Genomic DNA, 23,298 nt, shown 5'->3' on the forward strand with positions numbered 1-23,298 from the left:
CCCCCCCCCAGCTCACTTCCACCCTCATTAGATTAGTGGTCTGTGAAAGTCTTTTAATTTTTGAGCAAGTGCCATTTCTGTATACCACCATGCCAGTAATCCCTTCTCTCCAGAGACGAGGGAGTGGGGGAGGGTACTGAAGGGCGGAAAACGTGAGAGATCCTTTAATGCTCGACATTTAATCACCACAGAAAGAATGTGAGGAGTGGTGTGTGTGTTTGTGTCTCTGTGGTGTGGTGTGATGGGCAGGGGTACCATGGGTGGTGTGTGTGTGTGTGTGTCTCTGTGGTGTGGTGTGATGGGCAGGGGTACCATGGGCCCCAGGGGTACCATGGGTGACAGACTACCAAGCCCCTGTTCTACACTGTGTCTCTGTGGTGTGGTGTGGTGTGATGGGCAGGGCTACCATGGGTGTGATGGGCAGGGGTACCATGGGTGTGATGGGCAGGGCTACCATGGGTGGTGTGTGTGTGTGTGTGTGTCTCTGTGGTGTGGTGTGATGGGCAGGGGTACCATGGGTCCCAGGGGTACCATGGGTGACAGACTACCAAGCCCCTGTTCTACACTGTTTGACAAGCCGCTCTGTTCTGCCCTTGAGGAACTCCAATTCTAATCTTCATCTGGCCACGCACCGAAAATCATTCCCAGAGACCCGAACGGACGTCCTCGCTAAATTAAACGGCTTGCCGACCCTTCACTGTGGCGTGCTGCCTAGGCTTGTATTATCATGCAAATATCTTGCCCTTACACCCCCCCCCCCCCTAAAAAAGCTGGTGGAGTTCTCCTATCTGGGGGCATCTACAAAAAGCCAAAGATAAAAAGATAAACAGCTGCCTTCTCCTCCTCCTTAAAAGACCCACTGATCTCTTTTGCATAGAAATTAGGAAAGGATGTCCGTCTGTGAGGGTAATTGCTCCGCGGTACATTTCCCTCCCCTTTTCTTTTACCACTCGTCTGCCCCCATCCTTTCTTAACCACCGACCAAGACATGTCCACTGTGGTCCCTGGGGCAGGAGAACTGAGCAGCAGCACACACACATTCATTCATTACTGCTGGTTGGGTCAGTTCTCTGGAGAGAGGAGGGGGGGTTCTCGCTCACTGGTGATGAGGGGGGCAGTGGAAACATCTCCATCGTTTCAAGATCAACACACTGTTTGGGATTTATCCCGCCATTGATGTGAAGAAAAGAACAATTTAGCAGCTCTCTGTGAGCTTGTTGTTTTTGGACGGATCCGTTGGCAATTGTTGTTTTTCTGTTTTTTGCTGGTATGCAATAATTCTTGGAATTCTTCTGTCTTTGCCAAGTTTAAAGTCAAGAATTCTTTCACTCTCTCTCTTTCTCTCTTTCGCCCGTCCACTCCCCTTGTGTGTCCATTGGAATCACAACAACCCTACTATGTACCCCAGGGCCAATTAAAACAACCCTACTATGTACCCCAGGGCCAATTAAAACAACCCTACTATGTACCCCAGGGCCAATTAAAACAACCCTACTATGTACCCCAGGGCCAATTAAAACAACCCTACTATGTACCCCAGGGCCAATTAAAACAACCCTACTATGTACCCCAGGGCCAATTAAAACAACCCTACTATGTACCCCAGGGCCAATTAAAACAACCCTACTATGAATCCCTGAGGGACTTCCTTAGGGCATTCTTCAGCAGGCTCTGATGGCAGTGTTGGCCAGAACTATCTCGTGGTCTCCAGGTCATTTTGTTTTGATCCCTTTCCACTGTGAAGGGTCACATTTAGGACCGTCATCTCATAAAGTAACTGTCAGACTCAGAATCAACCCCTGCAGATGTGATGTGTTGTTTTTGTCTACAATTTGTAGATGTTTTAAGATGGACTGATTTGGTGACGCTATGAATCAATATGAACACTATGATCCCTAATTCACTTTGTTAAATCCTCCTCAATCAGAGCAGGTAATTCATTCATTCATTGACCGATACTATACTTGGTCCCCTCCTATTTCCCCTCTACACAAAATCTCTTTGCCACAAATACCAGCAGCTCTACAAGCTCACAACACAGGCAGAATATCTGTCCCAGAATACTGAAACTAGTGTTCACGTGGTGCATCTGAGTGTTGTTGTTATTTCTGTGGGATGGTTGCCCATACTCTGTGCTGGTATTTGTTCACCACTAACCCTCTGGCCCTTTCGGATATGTGTGTGTGTGTTTGTGAGGAACACAGAGCCATGCGCTTAGCCTGGCATCGGTGCAAACTTGCATTGATCAGCAGAGAGCTTGTCTGAAAGGCACAGTCAGGCCCCCTTTTCAGCTGTGCATAAAAATCATGAAACGGCTTCCCCCGCCCTTGTGCAATACAATGCATGAAGTGATTTCTGCTCGTAAAAAAACCCTGGCAGATGGAATGATTAACAAATCAGAGAGAGAGAGAGAGAGAGAGAGAGAGAGAGAGAGAGAATTAATTTACAAAAATGTCCATCCCAGCTATGTTACCTGTGTCCATTTTCTGTACATAGAACACCAGGGTTTTGCTGCCAGTTTGTAGATCCATTTATAGACCCTATAATTAGGCAAGTTTGTAAAGATTTCAGCATTGCATGACTGGCAGCTCTGCATCATCATCACTGGTATGTTCAGGTTTCTTTACATGCAGCAAAATGTGTTGGCTATTAAAAAATAGCACAATACAAGCTCACACTGCGCCACTGCAAGCTTGCATATCTGTTATCTTTGAACCATTTAGAAAAATCTTGAAAGTTTGAGAACTACGGATTTAGAAGGCATTGTAGAATCCGCCCCAGGTCTTAATGGGTTAAATATCCTGTTGAGCACAACTCTGACTCCCAAGTTAGAAACGGATGAAGCAGCCAGAGAGGGTTTAACTGTGTACACAGCTTGGTGATGCTCCAGTGGCATGGAATGAATAGGATACTGATGCTATGGACTCCTCAAATGTTTGTGTGAGCTTTGTACAATCAAAACACACTCACTTTGTGTTCCGTTCTTTATATGATCATTTTCATCTACAGCTTAGATTACAATAGCATAATGTCATCATCAGTCACAAGCCTGACATTTCACTCCCACAAAATGGTCCTCTCGATATGCAGCATCTACATTGAATTTAGCCTAACTGACAGATGCATATTAGTGTTATGTCACCAGGAATGAGGCTCTCCCTAAGAGAAGTACATTTGTCTGACATCCAACAGTATTTCTCCCTTTTACATTTTCTAATAGATTTACACAAGTCACGGATGGAAAAGTACCACCCCCCTCAGGGGTTAAAGGAGCTTTGTTTACAAATTGTCATCTTGTCATTTCATTGCCAAAAATAAAACAAAGAATATAGCTTCACTTTTCGAACAGAGACACTGCTTGTCTTGACAGTTGGACACATAACTCCGTCAGTTCAGCAGTGCGTAATTGTCATTGATTTCACTGATACTTATTAATTTAGATATAGACACAATGGAGCCTAAATGAATGTATGTATGAAAGTATGTAACTATCGGTACACTATTCTGATAAGCATTCATTCTGTGCATTTTTAATTTCGGGTTTGGTGTGTAGATCATCACAACTGTATTTCAGCCTTTAGAGCCTTAAATTAATTCATTAATTTCCTTTTTTTTACTGAGACTCGAGACTCGACTCGTACTCATGGCTAAAGACTCGAGACTTGACTCGTACTCGACCCCAAAGACTCTAGACTGGACTCGTACTCGACCACAAAGACTCCAGACTCAACTCGAGCTCCGAGACTCGTGGGCATCTCTGGGTTGTTGTTGGGACCGTGTGCTCCGTTTGAATCGGTTTGTATTAAGGATAATTATTTAGCAAGCAAGGTATTTCCCGCCAGTGCTACGTTGCAGTCGTGAAATGCCGAGACATGATGAATAGATACATCTAGACCTGCTTCTGGGAGGAAGAGCAAGGAGGAGGGTGATGGCTTTTGTGCTCAGGGATCCATTTTCCAGGACTAATCTCCTGCTTCTGAACACCCACACCCTCCTCCTCCAACCCCTTCCATCTCTCTCTCTCTCTCTCTCTCTCTCTCTCTCTCTCTCTCTCTCTCTCTCTCTCTCTCTCTCTCTCTCTCTCTCTCTCTCTCTGTATTCTGATGGATCTTCTCCATTGGCTGGCGTGGTGCAGGACGCGGCCATGCGTGCAGCTCTGGCCCAGGGGGTTGCAGGCTCTCTTTTCTGTGCAGTTACCCTCTCTCTCTCTCTTTCTCTCTTTCTCTCTCTCTCTGCTCAGGAAATATCCATTAATTAGTAATGGAGACTTTACGGAGCGCAGACGTCTCTCCGTTTCTCTCCCTCTTCTCTTTCTCGCTCTTTCGTTGTAGATAAGGAAGATGCAGGAGGAGGAAAAAGCGCCGTTGTCTGGCCAGGCTTAGTTGAATGCCCTAAACGCTGTCGATCACAAGAGCGTAGTGTCAGTGTTTAATGACACACTGCGGCCATAATTGTCGGTGTGTCGTAATTTGTGGCTGAAGAGAGATCACTTATAGAATTGTATTTCTTTTATTTTTATTTTATTTTACCACTCCCCAGCGCCTGGATGACAGCACGGGCAGCAATAACCCATAAGTGCCAATGTGTGCCTTTTTTGTGCTTCTCTGTTGTGTAGGAGAGGAGGAGGTTCATAATTCTCTGTTGTGTAGGACAGGAGGAGGTTCATAATTCTCTGTTGTGTAGGAGTGGAGGATGTTCATTGTAAAGCCCGTTTGATATGGTTGCACGATGGTGTCTCAAGCCGAGGTCTGCTATTCTCGGCCGACACCATCACGCGACGCAACATAAATTATGCTCGAGTCCGCTTTGTCATGTCAGGTGCTTTGTGGGTTTGGTGAATGACTGTGAGACCGAGCATGCCTCTGTGTGTGTGTGTGTGGGGGGGGGGGGGGGGGGGGGGGTCAGGGGTGTACTGGACAGAGCTCTGCTCTGGACCAGAGTAAGGGCTTGTATAAAGGTCATCTCATCTGGGCCGGCCACCCCAAAGGCAGAGACATGAAAGTGTCGCAACCATCAGCTGAGACCATAAATCTGTGTCTGAACCAGGGCACTTATTTGTCCCCCTGTGCACTGGGCTGGCCAACACACACACACACACACGCACGCACGTACGCACGCACGCACGCACCAGACAATTAAACAAGCTGCACATTCTAAGAGATGCAGACTTAAAGGTTGGATCCTGTAAATTGATTTATCAATGAGTGATTTAATCAGGTCCAGATGGACAGACATCGGCCTCGCACACTTGAGTAACAGTGGAATGAACATAGAATACGTTATGACTTGCCTTCGGCGCACTCGGATCTAGCGCCACGCATAAAAAAGGCAAAAAAATCAAGAAAATTAAATAATAATAATAATCGCCTTCCCATCATTCACCTGTAACCCGACATGCCTTGCATGGTGTCAACGTGCGTGTCACGTGATCGGCCGTAGCCAATCAGAAGAAGGAAACACAGGCGTCCAGTTCCTGTTTCTGCGTCGTTTTAAAAGCCTGTTTTCTCTGAATCTAGGCTGCATCCGCAGTGACTGAACAGAACGCAGATGTTCTGGGATCATTTCTGATAGTATGCTGCGTCGAGGTGTGAGTAATGGCGGATCTCTGGGTTTGATTGATTGAATAGTTTATTGAACATAAATGTAAAAACAGCAACAGAGTGCAGTCAAACACTCAGTCCAAAAGGGATGCGGTCTTGTTTCCATTTAGGCCCTATGCAATCAATTCATAGACATGTAGACCTGTTTAAAGTAGACCTGTTTAAAGAAAAAAAGAAAAAAAAATATTTTTGTAATGTCTAACTAAAAAAGATCGAAATAAAACCATTAATTAATTCATTCATTCATTCATTAATTCAGAATCATTCAGAATCATTCAGATTCATTCATTCATTCATTCATTCATTCATTCATTCATTCATTCAGAGTCATTCATTCATTCAGAATCATTCATTCATTCATTCATCCAGAATCATTCATTCAGAATCATTCATTCATTCATTCATTCATTCATTCATTCATGACATGAAGAATAACAACAAAAAACAATATCATCAATAACAACAACAAAAACTATCATTTCAGGAAAAAAAATAAAACTGTTACGTACAGAGTGGGGAAAATGGAAGGGGTTGGGGGTAATCACCTGTTTAAGGGGGAAGGATCATTTCCTCTCCCTTGGGCCTGCTGAAAGGTAGGATTTTTTTAAATCCTTTTTTTTTTAAAGATGTAAGTGATCTGCATTTTTTGAGGGAGGGGGTAAGGGCATTCCACGCCTGGGTGGCCGTGTTGTAGAAGGAGAATTTTTCCCATTTGTTTTGAAAGTGGGTGGTACCAGATTGTTGTTTACGCTCCCTCTAGTATTGTGGCTCTGGGTGTCACTCACTTTTTTGAGGTAGTTAGTCAGGTATGCGTGTACTGAGGGCATTGAGGGCAAGGCTGGATTTACAATTTTCAATGTCAAACCCATTTTCAATTGCTTAATTCTGTCTTCTACCCGGAGCCAGTTTGAGTTTGGGTACAGAAATGTGAGCAATGGGTACAAAATGTGAGCTTCCGCCTGTCTCAAATGTAATATAAGATCACACAGTCCCTGTGTTTTGTTTATTTGTTTTTCACTTCACCAAATATTTGGTTACAACCGCTTACCTGTCTTCAAAGTGAGAGCATGTCATGTCTTACCTGTCTTCAAAGTGAGAGCATGTCATGCAGGGTTTTTCTGTATGCAACGTTTCATTCAGTCTCTCTATAGCTGCTTTCATTTAACTGCGACTGGTTATTAATTTGATGGAATGCCATAAGTAGCTGCTATTCAACATGTGAGACATTTATATGGCATAGACTTAACGTTAAGAGCTGAGGCATTTGTTCCTGTCTTTGTCCAATAAGGAACGTTCCTAAGGGGCCTCCCTAAGGACCATGGTAGGATGAGTATGTAACTTACAATGTACCGATAGATATTTAGTTGGATTTTTTTCCCCTGCTTAAACGTTTTTTTTAGCATGTTTATGTTATTCGAAGCTTGTCTAGTGAAGGATGAACTATATAGTATACACATCGAAAGTGGGTGCTGGGTTAAGTGCAGAACGTGATTGCTTTTTTATTTGTATTGACCTGACAAAGATCCGTCATGGATCAAAACCTTGTCTGATTAATGTCTAAACTATTTGAAGCTCATCTCACATTCATTTCCAACAGGGGGTCACAGTTTTCCCTTCTTTTAAGTGTTCATGTTCCACTTCCCGACCCATTTGGAACTCCTTGGCAGATTCCAGAGGAGGTCTACAGAGGAAGGGGGGCCGGGGGTGTTCCTCCAATAAGCAGTGGCAGAGCCAACTCCCTGTCCATCTCACTGCAACAAAACCTGGCCCTTCCCCTCACAACCCCTGTAATTCCACTGCTCCCCCACCCAGCTCGTAAGTTCGACTTTGATGTCGTGTTGTTGTGGTGTCTGTCTGAGCACTTGTATTCAGCTGGTTCCATCTGACAGCATAGCCTAGTTGTTATTGCTCCCCTCACTGTGTTTCCGTCTTTGCGTCTGTCTTTAGGCGAGAGAGCCTTATTTTAGTCTTTATTTTCCCCCCCGTCCGCCTTGAACTGTGTGTATAAGTAACATGAGGTCGTCGGGGACGCTTGATGCAAACCAGACGCCTGCTTCAGCACTGCTTGGCACTGGAAGGAGAGACTCTGGGAGGAAGGAGGGGACAAGGAAGGAAAGGAGGGGACAGGGAAGGGAGGAGGGGAAGGCTAAGTCAAATGTGATCTCTGTTGAGAGGCAGGGGGATCTCTGTGGCTGTTTATGTAAAACGAAGGTGTTGGGCTCCGCTGTCAATTCCAGTGAAGGAACGTCCACTTAAAAAGGCAGAATAAGCATATTTTAGCATTGAATGTCTCATGGTTTGGATTTGAGCTCTTTTTCTCAACGGTTCCCTCCTCTTCCTCATGTCTGGAAGCAGATGTGTTTATCATGAGCCGCGCTGATGATAACTTGTCTATATTCAGCACAGCCGAATTCCATGTCCCCCCCTCTCCTCTTCCCCTTATTCTGATGTCATTGCCTTGCCTGAGTGGGAAGGTTTTCTATTCATGTCGAACTTTTGCTCTCTGTGCTGCCATGTCTGTCAGGCTGGCTATGGCCAAGCCGTTTGCTAAGTCACTCAAAGTCGACAGAGAAAGGCTGTTGCTCTGATAAATGTTTTAATTTGTGCGTTTATTACTGCCTCACTTTAGTTAGACAAATAGTTATCAACGTATTTTTTTAACCCATTCCTTATTTCATCCTTCCTTGAAATAGGTTGGTGTGTGTGTGTGTGTGTGTGTGTGTGTGTGTGTGTGTGTGTGTGTGTGTGTGTGTGTGTGTGTGTGTGTGTGTGTGTGTGTGTGTGTGTGTGTGTGTGTGTGTGTGTGTGTGTGTGTGTGTGTGTACACCTGATGATGAATTAGTTTGTAGCTCTACAGTCTCCTCTAGCACATAGCCTTCTACTCTTCAGCTACTTGGCCTGGGGTTGTTGTCCTTTGGTCGAATGCAAGATTGATTTTGGAGGCTGGCGCTTCTCACTAGTCCATGAGGACTGTGGGTTTGTTGGTAGATTGTGGGGGAACCTTTGCTTTGATGTGTGTGTGTGTGTGTGTGTGTGTGTGTGTGTGTGTGTGTGTGTGTGTGTGTGTGTGTGTGTGCGTGTGCGTGTGCATGTGCGTGTGTGCGCATGTGTGTGTGTGTGTGTGTGTGTGTGTACCATACATACGCACAGATGAGCGCGCGCACACACACACACACACACACACACACACACACACACAACCATACATATGCACGGATGTGTGCGACCTGCAGGGCTGTGTGTGACCTGGCTCGCACACAGCCCTGTGGTTTTGAAAAGCACATCATTGATAATTTCCTCTTTTGAAAAGCTGTTACAGTCTTAACATCCAATATTTGCCCACCTTCCCACCGAGACAACAAAGCCACTTCTTCTTTTCTTTTTTTCTTTTTACAAAATCCAGTACATTTTCATTAACTCACTTTTTTGTGCTGACAAGAAAGCATCTCCCTTGCAGGATACATAAGTGTCTCGTCAGCTGAGGTGTGTGTGTGTGTGTGTGTGTGTGTGTGTGTGTGTGTGTGTGTGTGTGTGTGTGTGTGTGTGTGTGTGTGTGTGTGTGTGTGTGTGTGTGTGTGTGTGTGTGTGTGTGTGTGTGTGTGTGTGTGTGTGTGTGTGTGTGTGTGTGCACGTTCGCTTGCGCGTGTGTGTGTGTGTGTGTGCATGCGCGCGCGGTTAGTGTACAGTGTTTGTTTCATCATCCGCGTGCAGTCGGGCACTCTCAGGGAGATGTGTGCCGTAGACTCCACTGAAAGAAGCTTAAGTGCTGTGAGATGTGAGTGTCAGTGGCTGTTAATGAGATTAGCTGGGCATGCAGGCCAGCCACAGAATGCTATCCAGAAACAAGCCCAGGTATTAGAGACGACCAGACCACACACTAGAGTGCACCGCAAGCACCTGGAGCCCTGCCTGCACACATCCCCCATGGCAAGCACCAGGCCTTCATTTGACTCCTGATACACACACACACACACACACACACACACACACACACACACACACACACACACACACACACACACACACTATCTGTCACACTCCATGAGTGCCACTCCTGGATACGGTTTCATCACTCTGTCTTACAGTGATGAGATTTTCAGATGTCACTCTAGATATGACTGGCTCGTTTTGCATTCAGGCAAATGTGCATTTTCAATTTCTGTACCCATCTGTTGTGGTTATTACCCCTTTGGATATGCTTAGTGCTCGCCACAGAATAACTTTATCGCAGTTCATTTCTGGCTATTCATGAAAGCTATTTTTTCTTATCAGCCTGTTACAGTAGCTCCGAGCACTACATTGTATCGACACTTCTTGGAGTGTTTGCCAGACTGGGAAGGCAACGTGTTGGCATGCCTGTAAGCACATTGTTGTATTGTCATCATGCGTTAGGCAGATTAAATTGAGAGAGCGAGTATGTAGAATTCTAAACAGAGGGAAATGGTGTAATACTTTTATGCATGTGTTTAAACTAGAGCCGGGTGATATGACTTAAAAGTGTTAATTACAAACAATGATATTCAACATGTCTCTCTATTGATCTGTTTTCTCTAAACTTCCCCAATTACATTATTCAGCATTCAACGTTGCACCTCAGCGTCTGTATTCCGCCAAGTCAGAAATCCAAATTACACAGGTTAAAGGGAGAGTAACCAAGAATTTTATTTTCAATTTTAACCACTTTAACCATGTCATTTTATGTGAAAATTCTCAAAATGTTTTTTTTATAACAAAAAAACAAAAACAAAAAAACGCTTAAATAAAGTTTCATGATTGTGACAGCCCAAACCGTCCACCCACGAGGCAATTGTAATATAAAGATAGGATGGGGCACTGATGCGGTGAACATAATTTCATAATCTATGTATTATGGCTGCTGTTCAAATTGTAAAGTAGTTGTAGCCTGATTGGGTTCTTTCCAATTTGTTGTTTTTGTCAGGACTAAGAGCTTGTAATCGTCCTCAAATTAACCCACTATTCTCTCTCTCCTTCCAGCCGAGGATGACGGGCTATGGGAGAACGGCCTCTCCTACGAGTGTCGAACGCTGCTGTTCAAAGCCATCCATAACCTGCTGGAACGGTGCCTCATGAACCGCAGCTTTGTTCGCCTTGGCAAGTGGTTTGTGAAGCCGTACGAGAAGGACGAGAAGCCCATCAACAAGAGGTAAGGGGCCACTCCACTCCGTTCTGATTGGTCACTCACATACACTACACTCCGTTCTGATTGGTCACTGACATACACAACACTCCGTTCTGATTGGTCACTCACATACAGCCTTCCCTGGATGCATCAGGTCTATGTGATTGTCTGAGTCTTCCCAGGAAGCATTACGTCTATGCCCAAGTCTTCCCAGGTTGCATCAGGTGTGTGTGTGTGTGTGTGTGTGTGTGTGTGTGTGTGTGTGTGTCTGTGTCTGTGTCTGTGTCTGTGTCTGTGTCTGTGTCTGTGTCTGTGTGTGTGTGTGTGTGTGTGTGTGTGTGTGTGTGTGGTGCGTACGTGCGTGCGCTTGTAAACGGTCGTCCTTCTCATTCTCGCTATCTGGCCTCTCACTGATAACAGGCAAGAGACACTGGCAGTGCCCATGAGGCAAGTGTCATTGCCTCATGTTCCCCATCAATCTTCTTCACACCAGTCATTTTGAAAGCTCAGATGGTTGGACATCTCCCAATTTATTCAGGACCCTTTTCTAAGGTTGATCAATCAGCTCAGGCACATATGAAGAGAGAACAGTTCTGCAGTCCTGATGTGTGTGTGTTATTTTTTGTAAGTTTTTGTTTTCTTTCTTTTCTTTTTCAGTAGTAAAAGATCATGCAATCTGATTCAAGTGCAGACAGAATGACCAACAGGATAAAAGAAAAACTACACAACTTAAAGAATTAAGAACAACAGAAAACAAACGGGTCCTTTGCACAAGATAGTAGGTACTAAACTTTAGTACCTAAATTTACTTAGTACATTTTAGTAACTAAAGAGTGGGGGGTGGAATCACAACGTGGGAAGACCCGAACTGGGTAAAGAGGGGTAAAAACTAGACAATGCTACATATCAAAAAGTGGCATAATTAGCAGATACAGGAAGAACCCTACTGATTTTGGTGACCCTATGGTGTTTCGCCTTGTTCAGTTATTAGTATGTCCAGTTATATATACCCTCTGTAATACCTCAGCTCTGTAATTAGCTCTCCCTTTATTTTTATATCTCTCTGTCTTGCCTTATCTCACTTTCTCTCTGTGTGTGTCTTCCACCCTGTGCTTCTCTCTGTCTCTTCTCTCTTAACCGGGCAGACTGAGCAGGTTATAAATAGTGGTGCAGCCACCCAGAATTTCAGTTGGATTTTGCTGAGGATGTTGTTGTTTTTCCTCCGTGCCGCAGCCATGCTGGGACTTTGGCAAACAAAGCGCTGCAAAGCTGTGACGGAAATTCACAAGATCTTTTGTGTGTCTGTGTGTGTGTGTGTGTGTGTGTGTGCGCGTGCGCGTGTGTGTGTGTGTGCCTGTGTGGCGTCTGTGTGTGTGTGTGTGGCGTCTGCGTGTGTGCGTGCGCGTGTGCGTGCGTGCGTGCGTGCGCGTGTGCGTGCGTGCGTTTGATGTCACTAGCACCCCAAGAAAACGGTGGTGGGCTGACAGTGAAACATTTCGTCGTCTGTTTTCATTCAAAGCAGGAGCCCGGTATCAGTAGAACATCAGAGCGGCCTCGCATCTGTTTTTGCCACTATTGTGGGACAGTTGTAACCCTAAGATACCATGTTTGAGCTACAGTCTCCACTGCAGGGCACACCGATTGAAACACACCAGCCCCCACACTCCCTCCTCGCCTCCCCAGCGGCCACTTCCAGAGCGTCTCAGCTGCTCCCCGTGTGTCTTCTTTCACCATGGCGCTTAGCCTTGTGTCCCACAGGGGCCACGGCAGAGGGCTGAATGTCCACAATGGGGATTTCCACCTCCTTCAGTGGTGGCAAGGCAATAGCTCTTATCTAAACACTCGCACTTGACACCATCCTCTGTCCTCTCCACGGGAGGGAAGGCGATTAAGCTCTGGTGGAAGTTTGAGTTCAGTATACATTTGTTTCCATGTGCAGAATTAATTGGCCCCTGTTGTTCTAGAATGTATGTTCTATGAACAGTCCAGAAAGTAGCTCAAATTCAAATGAACATCTGCTGAATGACTTGACACCGCACCTCAAACTCCCTGACCTACTAGATAGTTAGGTAACCGTGTTTGCTGACACCGCTTGAAATTCACCTTGTTGGCTTTTCATCAGAGTACCTGGGTAAACCTGTTACTGAAGAGTCATGTTAGACACTGAAGATCATCACCTCTTCTTCCTCATTAATCGCTGGTTAATGTCTTATACAAAGTACCCTCGCACTCGCTTGTTTTACAGGGAAATTCCTGTCCTTTTGTTCCAATACATAGATGAGTATATAACTACACACTTTCTGGGTATGAGATTACAGCTGTACAATTAGCTTCATGTCATAGCCCATGACACTGCTTGATCTTTGATTGAGGCAGGAAAGCAAAGGGATCAGCCAAAGGAGTTGACCTGCAGCAACCCAACTCCTAGCAATTTAACTGGTGAATTTGGTGCTTATATGATTGATGCGCTAAATATTAAACTAAAACTGTCATCCCAAAACTGCACTGAATTGCAAGGAGTCAATTAAAAAGATGCAACTGGTTGCAAGTTGCAAGGAGTTGGGTTGTGAATCTTTGTTGTGGACTTGGATTGTGAAAAGGAGCTTAAGAGCTCATTCAGGTAGATTTTCTGTTGTTAAATGGTACAATTTCTAGTAATTTAATGGGGCCTATTGTATAAAGCAGTTTAGGATCATTTTTAAACTTGCTTGCATAGAAATTAACTTAAATGAGGAAAGATGAGGTTGTGCACGAGACAAAGAACAACACCCGTCCCCAGCTAATCTTTATTACTTTCAGTTAAAAGAAAAGTGAGATGTTATCGCACAATAATTACAATGAATATACAAAAATGCAATACCAACAGAGAATTTTGAGTTTATGAATCTTTTCTGGGCTGTCTTTGAACAGACAATTAGCTCGCTGCATAAGACATTTGTATTAACTCTGATCTGTGTGTGTGTGTGTGTGTGTGTGTGTGTGTGTGTGTGTGTGTGTGTGTGTGTGTGTGTGTGTGTGTGTGTGTGTGTGTGTGTGTGTGTGTGTGTGTGTGTGTGTGTGTGTGTGTGTGTGTGTGTGTGTGTGTGTGTGTGTGTGTGTGTGTTCTCTCACCGGGGGCTCCACTTGGTGGAGCATGTTGCTACTTGACAGTGTTTGTAACTAAAACCCCAAACCTCAGCTTGTTTGAAATGCTTACATCACCCCTCTCTAACACGCTCTCTCTGTCGCTCTCTCTCTTCTCTCACACCAATGTGCAGAGAGGCGCACTGTGTGCTCTCTCCCATCCTGCCTGCTCTGCATCTGCCTTGCTCTCTCTCTCCCCATCTCTGTCTCTCTCTCTCCTGTCTCCCTCTGTCCCGTTACGTTGTCAACTTGTCAGCCTGTGTTGTAGCTGGCTGTAAAAGGCTTTGATAGAAGTATATAATCATATGTCTGGAGGTGTTCTACCACACCACTGATTTTACTTTGTCTGGAATTATTAGTGAAATGATTGACACAAAATGATCGTGGATTCGTAATCAAGTAATCGGTTCAGTGACGTAAAGAAGAACATTCAATGCATGTTATTATACCTTCATCAAAATTGTCTATATTCCATTTCATAAAATATTGTTTTTGACTGCTGGGTAAAGATATTAAGGAAATAGATTTTAGGCTGCCAGCTTTGTACCTGGCCAGGGACTACGGATGAAAGCTAGCTTCTGTGCTATTTCCGGCACATTAATAATAGCAATATAATGTTTGGTAATATGAACATTAATATCCTGTGAGAAATGCATTGATAAGAAAAATATATAAGTTATCTGTTTATAGGGATCAGATAACTTGTTGTGTTGAGCAATGATTACTGTATTTTCCATAATGTTATGGTCCAATCATTTAGATAAATGTATTTTTTACACATTAATTGATCATGTTACATGGTCAGGTGCAGTTAGTCTTGCAGAGATGAGAACAGGGAAGCAAAGAGTGAGACCTCCTGGTTGTCATGGCAGCAGGGAAATGCACCCTGGGATTGCATGTTTCCAAGGTGAAGGGGGATGCTGGTTCTCTGTTGGTCAGCTTCAGGCAAAACATTTTCTTTTCTTCATTTCTATTACTCGTTGATTTGCTCCTAATTGTCTGTGTTTTCAGAAGTTACTTACAGCAGCATCGAAACCAGTCTGCTCTAAGGTTCAAAGTTGATTTTGACAAACCAAAGCTTTTGCTTTCATTTGTTTACATTTCTGCCCCTCATAATGTACGCTGACCATGTGGACGTGTGGTGTTTTGTGTCACAAGTTTTCACAATTCAGATCTGTAAATAGCACCGTTGTAGTGTATTTCCTTAAAATGTATTTTGGCGCAGGCTCAGTTGCGTCTCAATGTTTTGCTGTCTGACTTGAAGCGTCTCTTCAAATCAAGCTTTAGTGGCAATGAGGTTGTTGCAGGGCAGCTTGGGGTCACACGGCAGCATGGCAATGAAAAAAACGCAGGGGAAGGAGTTATGCAATAGACTGCGTGTGAAGTCTGACATGTGTGAACTGCACTGCATCTCCGGGTGTGCGTAAGACATGCATTTGTGATGTGGCTTCACTTGCTCACTCTGCGGTATTGGTCAGCCGATAGGAGGTGAGCATGAGGAACCTGGTGTGCTGCACTAGGTGGAAGCAGGGAGGAGGTGAGCATGAGGAACCTGGTGTGTTATTGGTCTGTGGTATTGGTCAGCCGATAGGAGGTGAGCATGAGGAACCTGGTGTGTTGCACTAGGTGGAAGCAGGGAGGAGGTGAGCATGAGGAACCTGGTGTGCTGCACTAGGTGGAAGCAGGGAGGAGGTGAGCATGAGGAACCTGGTGTGCTGCACTAGGTGGAAGCAGGGACCAGCGCTCTGTTAAGTAGGACAGTGTAGGATAAAGGGCCACTGCCTCCAGTCAGGGGCTATTAACCCATTCAGGCCTGACGTCAAAATTAAAAAAAAAAGTTTTCTAAATCATGACAATTTTCTGAAAGATTTGAGGCACATTTTAACGATTTTTCAAAAATAGCAGATCTACAAGCTCGTAGCGCGCCACTCGGTGGCGCGCTATGAGCTTGTAGATCTGCTATTTTTCAATAGCTAAATTATAACATAATGTTTAAAACACCACAAGGGGTTCCCGCCCAGAATGGGTTAAAGTGCTAGATTTATCCCCCACCCTGATACCAGTGTACACAAACACACATGGCAGGCCGACAGGCACTCAGACACACTTGTCAACAATCAAGCATACAAATGAGTCTACATTGATGTAGCTAGGTGACAGACGACACGTCAAAATCCTGAGTGTTCATTTAGTGCTGAGAGTGTACAAATTGTACCAAGGGACCGTTATGGGTTAGTAACACTGAGAGTGTACGAATCTTGTACACTCTCTGAGTTAAATCATCACCCCACGGTTTTACAGTGTATCAGTAGTACATATAAATGATATACAGTATACATATATGCACACATATACTGTTTGTGTAGAGTAGACAGTGTATTTCAGCAGACAGTAGACACATGGATACAAATGCCTGGGAGCTCCCGGCACCTTTCCAAATCGAACACCCCGTTCTTTGCTGCACCCCATCAGTCTCTTTAGCAACAGGGATTCCAGGGAGACTGTCTGCAGGACCATGTGACCCAGCTCTCTGGATATATCATGTTGCCAGAGAGATCCTGACCAGAAGATAAATATGGCTCTTAAAGGAAAATACCAGAGTTTTTCATTGGTATGGGCCATTTCCTTAATTGCTCTGCTATCTTGCATTATTAATAGGCCATTTGCCATTGCATTATTTTGGTGTTGTGATTTGAGGCACAGTTCTTTTAAATTTGTGCTCAAAATGAAAATGAAAGGTTATATTGGTCATACACTTGGTCACATGACATTGTATAGACCCAGGAAGTGCCAGCTTTATTGGTGGCTTTTGGGGGGGACAAGTGTTGTTCAGTATAGTAACATATAGTATGAATGTTTATTGCTCTCAGTCCCAACACAGACCCTTTGTTCCTGCTGACTCGTCTTGAATTTAGCTATTTAGCTATCAGGAACTCGCTGCCAGTTGTCAAAGTTATTGCCAAAATGAAGCAGGGAAAGTATTTCTATAAATAAATCAGTGCTGGGGTGCCTGGTGGCTCAGCCAGTTAGTGCACAGACCATATGCTCCTTGTGGGCGTGTGAGGACACGGGTTCGAATCCAGCCCCTTTCTTGTCTTGCATTTATCTCCTTTCTTTCTGCCCTTGCTTTCCGGTCTCTGTGTACACTGATCTATTTAAAGTAAAGCATAAAATAATCACTAAAAGAGAAATATAACCCAAAGGAAAATGCTAAAAATAAATCTGTACCAACTCGGTTCACAATTGATGGATTGAGGTCACAGGATGATGACAATAACTGAAAAGGGTATTTCAGAATTATTTTGTTAATATTGTGTGACAATCAAGGAATTTGCTTAGGCTTGTGGTGTACTTACTGAACACTAAACATAAAGTAATTTGACACATTCTAATGCATGCTATTTCCACCATCACCAAAAACATTGTGGACATACTGAACTCACGTTGATGCACTGGACTTTGCAGAAGATGCGTTCAGATGGTATACCAAAGAAGACAAGCTGCTTAATCTTTAGATTGTAGGTGTTATTATTGCAATGTGTTCATCTCCCATTACTGTAGCTGATGCAGGCATTATCCCCAGCCATTTTTACATGAGTGAGTAACTCTAAAGTTGTGGTGCACGGGAAATCCCTTATTGATGTCTGTCTGAGCCCGTATTGATGTCTGGGATCCTGAGCCACACTGGGAAAAATGTAAGGGACTCATTTAAAGATGCACTCCATATGTCACAGGGTGTGGTTTCAATTCTTTGGGGGAAAAACATCTCTGTTCAATAAATGGCATGTATTTATCTTGGCCCAAAAATGTCCATAAAGGAGTTTTATAGTACCTCAAATTTGGATCTATCTTTGTCCTCATTTAGCATTCCAGGACCTATTAATTATGCCTATATGCCATGCCTGTAGAATCAAGCCCTCATTAATATGCCAATATGACACATCCCTAGAATGAACATGCTGAAATCTCCACGCCCCTGTGAGAATGTCTCCTGAGGAGGACTCTCTACAGTCTACACTGGTCACTTTCAACTGTGTTTTTCATTTGGTCACTTTGATAGCCCATTTGTTTAATATAATTGGATTTTCTTTATTTGCAATATAAATATAGTATTGCCATAATGCACAATTTGATAGAATAATAAAGTCTGTGCTTCTGTGCAAAAAACATTAAGCATAGAATAAACAGCCTGCCGTTATAAGAAGAGGGAAAACTACAAAACGATGCATACATGTGCTCGAGTGCACTGGTTGATCAAGCATCCCCAATACAAGTTTTGTCTCTTTTCTCTTGGCTTTGCCTACTAGAGAAATACAGCAATACATTGTGCGTGTTGCTTGTGTGCACGCGAACAGGCACTGCACTGCACTGCGTGCACGTACGCATGCACGCATGCACGCACGCACGCACGCACGCACGCACTCACACACAGGTGCTTGAACAAGCAACCCCAATAACACAGCTTTATGTGTATATTTTTGAGGGGCACTAGCCCCTCCTATGCCCAGCTTTCTGGGTTTGTGTAAACACAAACATTGGCTTTTGATTGGCTGATCACCCCACAGCGATGATTTGATTGGCTGAGCACAAGTACATATTAAAGATGAAAGTGAGGGCAGAAAAGTGTAGACGGTCAAGTGAGGACGAGAATGAGATGATGTATGATGAATGTATGATGATAAGAGCGCCCCTCACTTCACACAGGTGTGATTTTTTTTTAAAAACTTCCTAAATGGTTCGCTGTCCATGGTCTGGCAGAGTGCAAAAAAACTCAAAGAATTCATTAACATGAACACATAGACAAAAAACATGATTTCTAACTGTAAAAAAGGAGGGTATTATGTCGTCTTCCCCTGATTTCCTTCACTCCCCTCCAATGACTTCCCCTGCCTTCATAGTCCTCCCTCCTGCCCAGCATTCCTCCCATTCCTCCCATCTTCCCACATGATTGGAGGTCTGTCAGAGAGCAGAACAGAGAAGGGCAGGTCTAAAGAAGTCTTCGTCGTCAACCTGCAATGACCCAGCGACTCCATATGAAAATAACTAACATGGGCTCCAGTTCCTAAGAACTGTGAGGAGTACTAAGTCCCTGTTCACACTGAGATTTGCCATATGACAAAACGACAGAAATCTCTGCTTCTGTATGCTGTTGTCAAGCAGTTCGACCTGTTGCTTTTTGAGTCTAATAGCGAATATGATTGCCTTTCATGGTACTTTGTTGCATGACACTATCTTTAGTCTTCTCCTAGGCTCCTTAGGCTTCTCCTCTCAAAGCTTAGCGGCGTATCCCTCTGATGAACGTGCAATTGGATTTGGGATTCTGCTTTCTATGTTTTGTCTTTTTCTTCTCTGCCATTCTCATACTCTATCCCTCGTTCTCTCTCTCTCAGCTTTGATCTGACTCTGAGATATACAGTATAAAGTGGCTCTCCGCTATTTGTGGTGGAAGGAAATCAATTCAAAGTAATACAGCTTTGCTTTTCTGCATGAGTGAATGTGTGGCTTCTGGCTTGTAAGTCTTTTGGTTTTGCACTTCTTAGCGGTATTGTGTGCGTGCGTGCGTGCGTGCGTGCGTGCGTGCGTGCGTGCGTGCGTGCGTGGCTGGTATCCCTTGGCAGCAGACAGTGCTGTTGTTTCCCAGCGGTCAGGTGGTCAGACAGTAGGGAAGATGACATCACCCTGGAAACATCTCTGCTGCTCCAGCACAGCACTGGCCTTTTTCTCTTTCAAATATCTCCCTCTCTCAGCCGCATTTCCCTCTCTCCCTCTCTCTCTGTCTCTCTGTCTCTCTCCCTCTCTCTCTGTCTCGCTGTCTCTCTCTCTGTCTCTCTCCCCTCTCTCTCTTTCTGCGCTGCTGCTGCCAAATCCTCCAGAGCAAAGATGGTACCTACCTGTAATATATGTTTTAAGTCCCCACGTCTCATTCATTGCTATTCACTTCTTGAAACTAATAATTATTTTAATAATTAAGTATCTAATTCATTGTCTAATGTTTTTTTTTTTTTACTGCTGTCAGTTGATAAAAATGTATCGCACCGGCGTTTATTCAGACCTCATCATTCACATTTAATAAGCAAAATGGGGTCAAACCCTCGGTGGCTATTAGGTTCTCACCGGCTATTTGCTGCCGGCCTACTATTTGGGAATATATGGTAATAATATTTTTTATTGGCTCAAACTTGAATGATGAAGTGAAAAGCAGTGTATTGTGTTGTATACACAGCAGGATGCGTCCAAATGCATTATTATGTATTCATGAGATGTGAGCGTGTGAGTGGGGGCTTTTCTCAAAGGAAAGAAGCAGAGGTTTTTCTCTCAGGTGTAAGAAGAGGGGGCTCCAGAGTAAAAGGTTCACAACTGCGGATGTAAAGAATAGTAGAAAAACACAGAATCTTGTCGCCTCCTGTCACTGTGTGCTTTTTTAGCAGACGATTTTTGATAATTGGCTCCATGTCACCAGAGCTGCTAAACGGCTTTGGAGTCACAAACGACCTGCTCACGGGAGGAGAGCTTTTTTTAAATTTTAAGCACATTATCAATGTTATGCCAACATTAAGCACTAATGATGCCAACACTTCCTCTTGTTGTGTGTCACGACTAAGTCTATGACTAAGCACATGGTCTGTCACAACAAGTCACCTCACCACTGATCACAGTAACAAGGTGATGCGCCCCCACACCCCCACGCACACACACACACACACACACACACACACACACACACACACTCTCTAGTGTCTAACAATGTCATATACTGTCTGTTAATCTATCCACTGAGAGTGTGCAAATGTAAACAAGTGTAAGGGTTCATTTAACTCTGAGGTGAATCCATTACAACCGGGAAAGCATGTGTCAATTTAGTTTGTAGCGTTGTCTATTAAAAATAGCAGCTATACAAGCTCACAGCTTGCTTGCTTGTGAACACATTGTCTGCGGCTGACGTATATACGTTTTTTAATAGCCCTCTATTGTCTGCGATTGACATATATATATATATATATATATATATATATATATATATATATATATACGTTTTATATGGCTTTATATGGATCTGAAACGGCACCATTAATGCCAACTTTTAGCCCTGAGCTGGTTGCTAGGCAACGCCTTGCTCAACCCCGCACGCAAGGAACGTTATCACGCATGCGACTACTGTTATAATTACGATCTTCTCTGGCCTTTTTCTCAAACTACATCGCTGTCCGTTGTGCTGATCAGACATCCGAGGTTCGGATCTGATTTTGGATTTTTCACGGCATCGCGATTGAAATCTGAACGTTTCTGGAGAAAGATAGCTAGCGTGAGCTAATGCTAACATTAGCCTTTTCTTCTCCTCTCATTTGCCGAGACGGGAAAACAGAAGTGCTTGAGTAGTGCGCCGGCCTGCGCAAGACTTGTGATTTTGAAAAAAAATAATATTTAGATTCTTATTATCGCGAGAACGACGGCTTCCATTATCGCATTGTAACTTTTCAGGAATAGAAAGACTACAGTTAGCTTGGATTCCCCATCAATTTATATCACTACAAGACGGGTTTATGACCTGCCCACAGCCCTCCTATGAGACATAGACAGAGTAGGAAAGAAATGTGCTATTTTGTCATTATTCTAATTATATGAAGTCTTGAAGATAGTTTGAAAAAGTGGTTAAGTGGTCCTTTAATGGGTGTGAGAGATTCCCACTACCAGAGGACACTTGTTATGAACAACTCATGAGGAAGCGCACAGCGGATGAGCAGAAGCTCTGTTGTTAGAAGCGCGGCTGGCCAAGCCCCACAAACATGTATGGAATGTTAGCATCTCTTCTCTACCCACTTTTTCTCCTGGGATGGAGTTATAAGAGAGGCGCTGGACAGTTTTTGCTCTCTCAAAATATTTTTGTCAGCACCAGAAGACTGCCTTAAGTACACATTTAGTACATTTAGAACAGTAATGAGCAGTGGTGTCTAGTTAATATATACTCCCATCAGGCAGCGGTCGCTGGTGATAGCTTGTAGATCTGTTCTTTTTGGGACAAGACACCGTCTTACAACAGAGCAAAGCTGCAGGACTTCTTTCTGTACCTTTTTGGTGGGGTGCTGCTGCTGAAAGACTTCAGTTTGCTTCTCTCTTCCCTCTCACTTACCTTTAACTTTAAATTGTCCATATGTGTGCATGTGGTTATGTGTGTGATGCACGTCTGTGTGTACCTGGGAGTATATTGTAGAATAGAATATTGTCCTGTAGAAAATAATGATTAATAGCACAGCAGTGTCACTAAAGAGGCATGGCCCAGTTTGTTCATTTCTGTCAATACCTAATCTCTGAATACGAAAATAATATACATGGTGCTTTATTGAAGTAAATTAATGGTGAACACTAGTTTTCGGTTAAGAGGTGACCACCGAAAACTACAACATGACGTCACACAACACATATATTTTTACTTTGTGTGTGTGTGTGCGTGTGCGTGTGCGTGTGCGTGTGTGTGTGTGTGTGTGCGCACGTGCGTGCATGCGTGTGTGCGTGCGCGAGAGAGCTCAGTGTGAGAAAGAGAGCAAAGAGAGGACAGGTCATTTTCCTGTTAATAGATGGAGAGAGCAGAGTGTCTTGGTTTGGGACGGCAGGTAGCAGCGGAGACGGAGAGGAAGGGAGATTAAAAATAACCTGTGGCTATTTGTCAGTGGCCAGCGGCCAACTTGGCCCCTGGGCTCTCCTTTCACACTGAGTGTGTGAACGAACGTGGTAAAGTGACAGGTAAAGACAGAAAGAAATATGTGTGCATTAGCAGAGATTCCCACCAACTCATCCATAGGACTAGAAAATTGTTGTTTCAGACATCAACAGCCCGCTACTTTGGACAGCAGTTTTTTTCAGTCTAATATCAAAGTATTTAATGCCTTCATATAATACGAGCACACATGATGGAAACAGCAAGGTTCCCAGTTCGAACCCGGGCTCCCCCAGAGTTGGTGTCGAATTGTCCTTGAGCAAGACTCTGAACCCGTAATTGCTCCCAATGTGCAGGTTGGTGCCTTACATGGTTTCCTCCGGCATCGGTGTGTGAATAGGTGAATGCAATGCACAATCTCTGTATAGCGCCTTGGATAAAGGCGCTATATAAATGCACCATTTAACATTTATTGTGACCATAAGCCCACAGAAGGGTCAAGATGCTCATGACCACATAATTCAGTTTACAGCGTTCTAAAAGCAGTGTAGTCTGGCCTACTCAGACCTATGTTTTTACTTTGAACGTATAATATACACACACACACACACACACACACACACACACACACACACACACACACACACACACACACACACACACACACACAGTCCTGATGTGTTTACCAGCCACGGTTCATGTCGAATAAGCTACATGCTTCTGCCTATAGTACCTTTTCGATCACATTAAAAGAAAAAAAATAGTCTTTTAATGTCTCACTG

The 23,298-nt window shown here is 44.0% G+C and overlaps 1 protein-coding gene across 1 annotated transcript in view; it reads left to right on the top strand.

The window, feature by feature from the left end:
* med13a (mediator complex subunit 13a) overlaps positions 1-23,298 on the top strand; it is an 85,532-nt gene that overhangs the window by 13,573 nt on the left and 48,661 nt on the right. The window contains exon 3 of the mRNA XM_079508629.1: positions 10,596-10,764. Coding sequence (XP_079364755.1) covers positions 10,596-10,764 — 169 coding nt within the window. The remainder of the gene's footprint in view (positions 1-10,595; positions 10,765-23,298) is intronic.

This window comes from Electrona antarctica (genome assembly GCF_951216825.1).
Source record: "Electrona antarctica genome assembly, chromosome: 8".
Classification (NCBI taxonomy): Eukaryota; Metazoa; Chordata; class Actinopteri; order Myctophiformes; family Myctophidae; genus Electrona; species Electrona antarctica.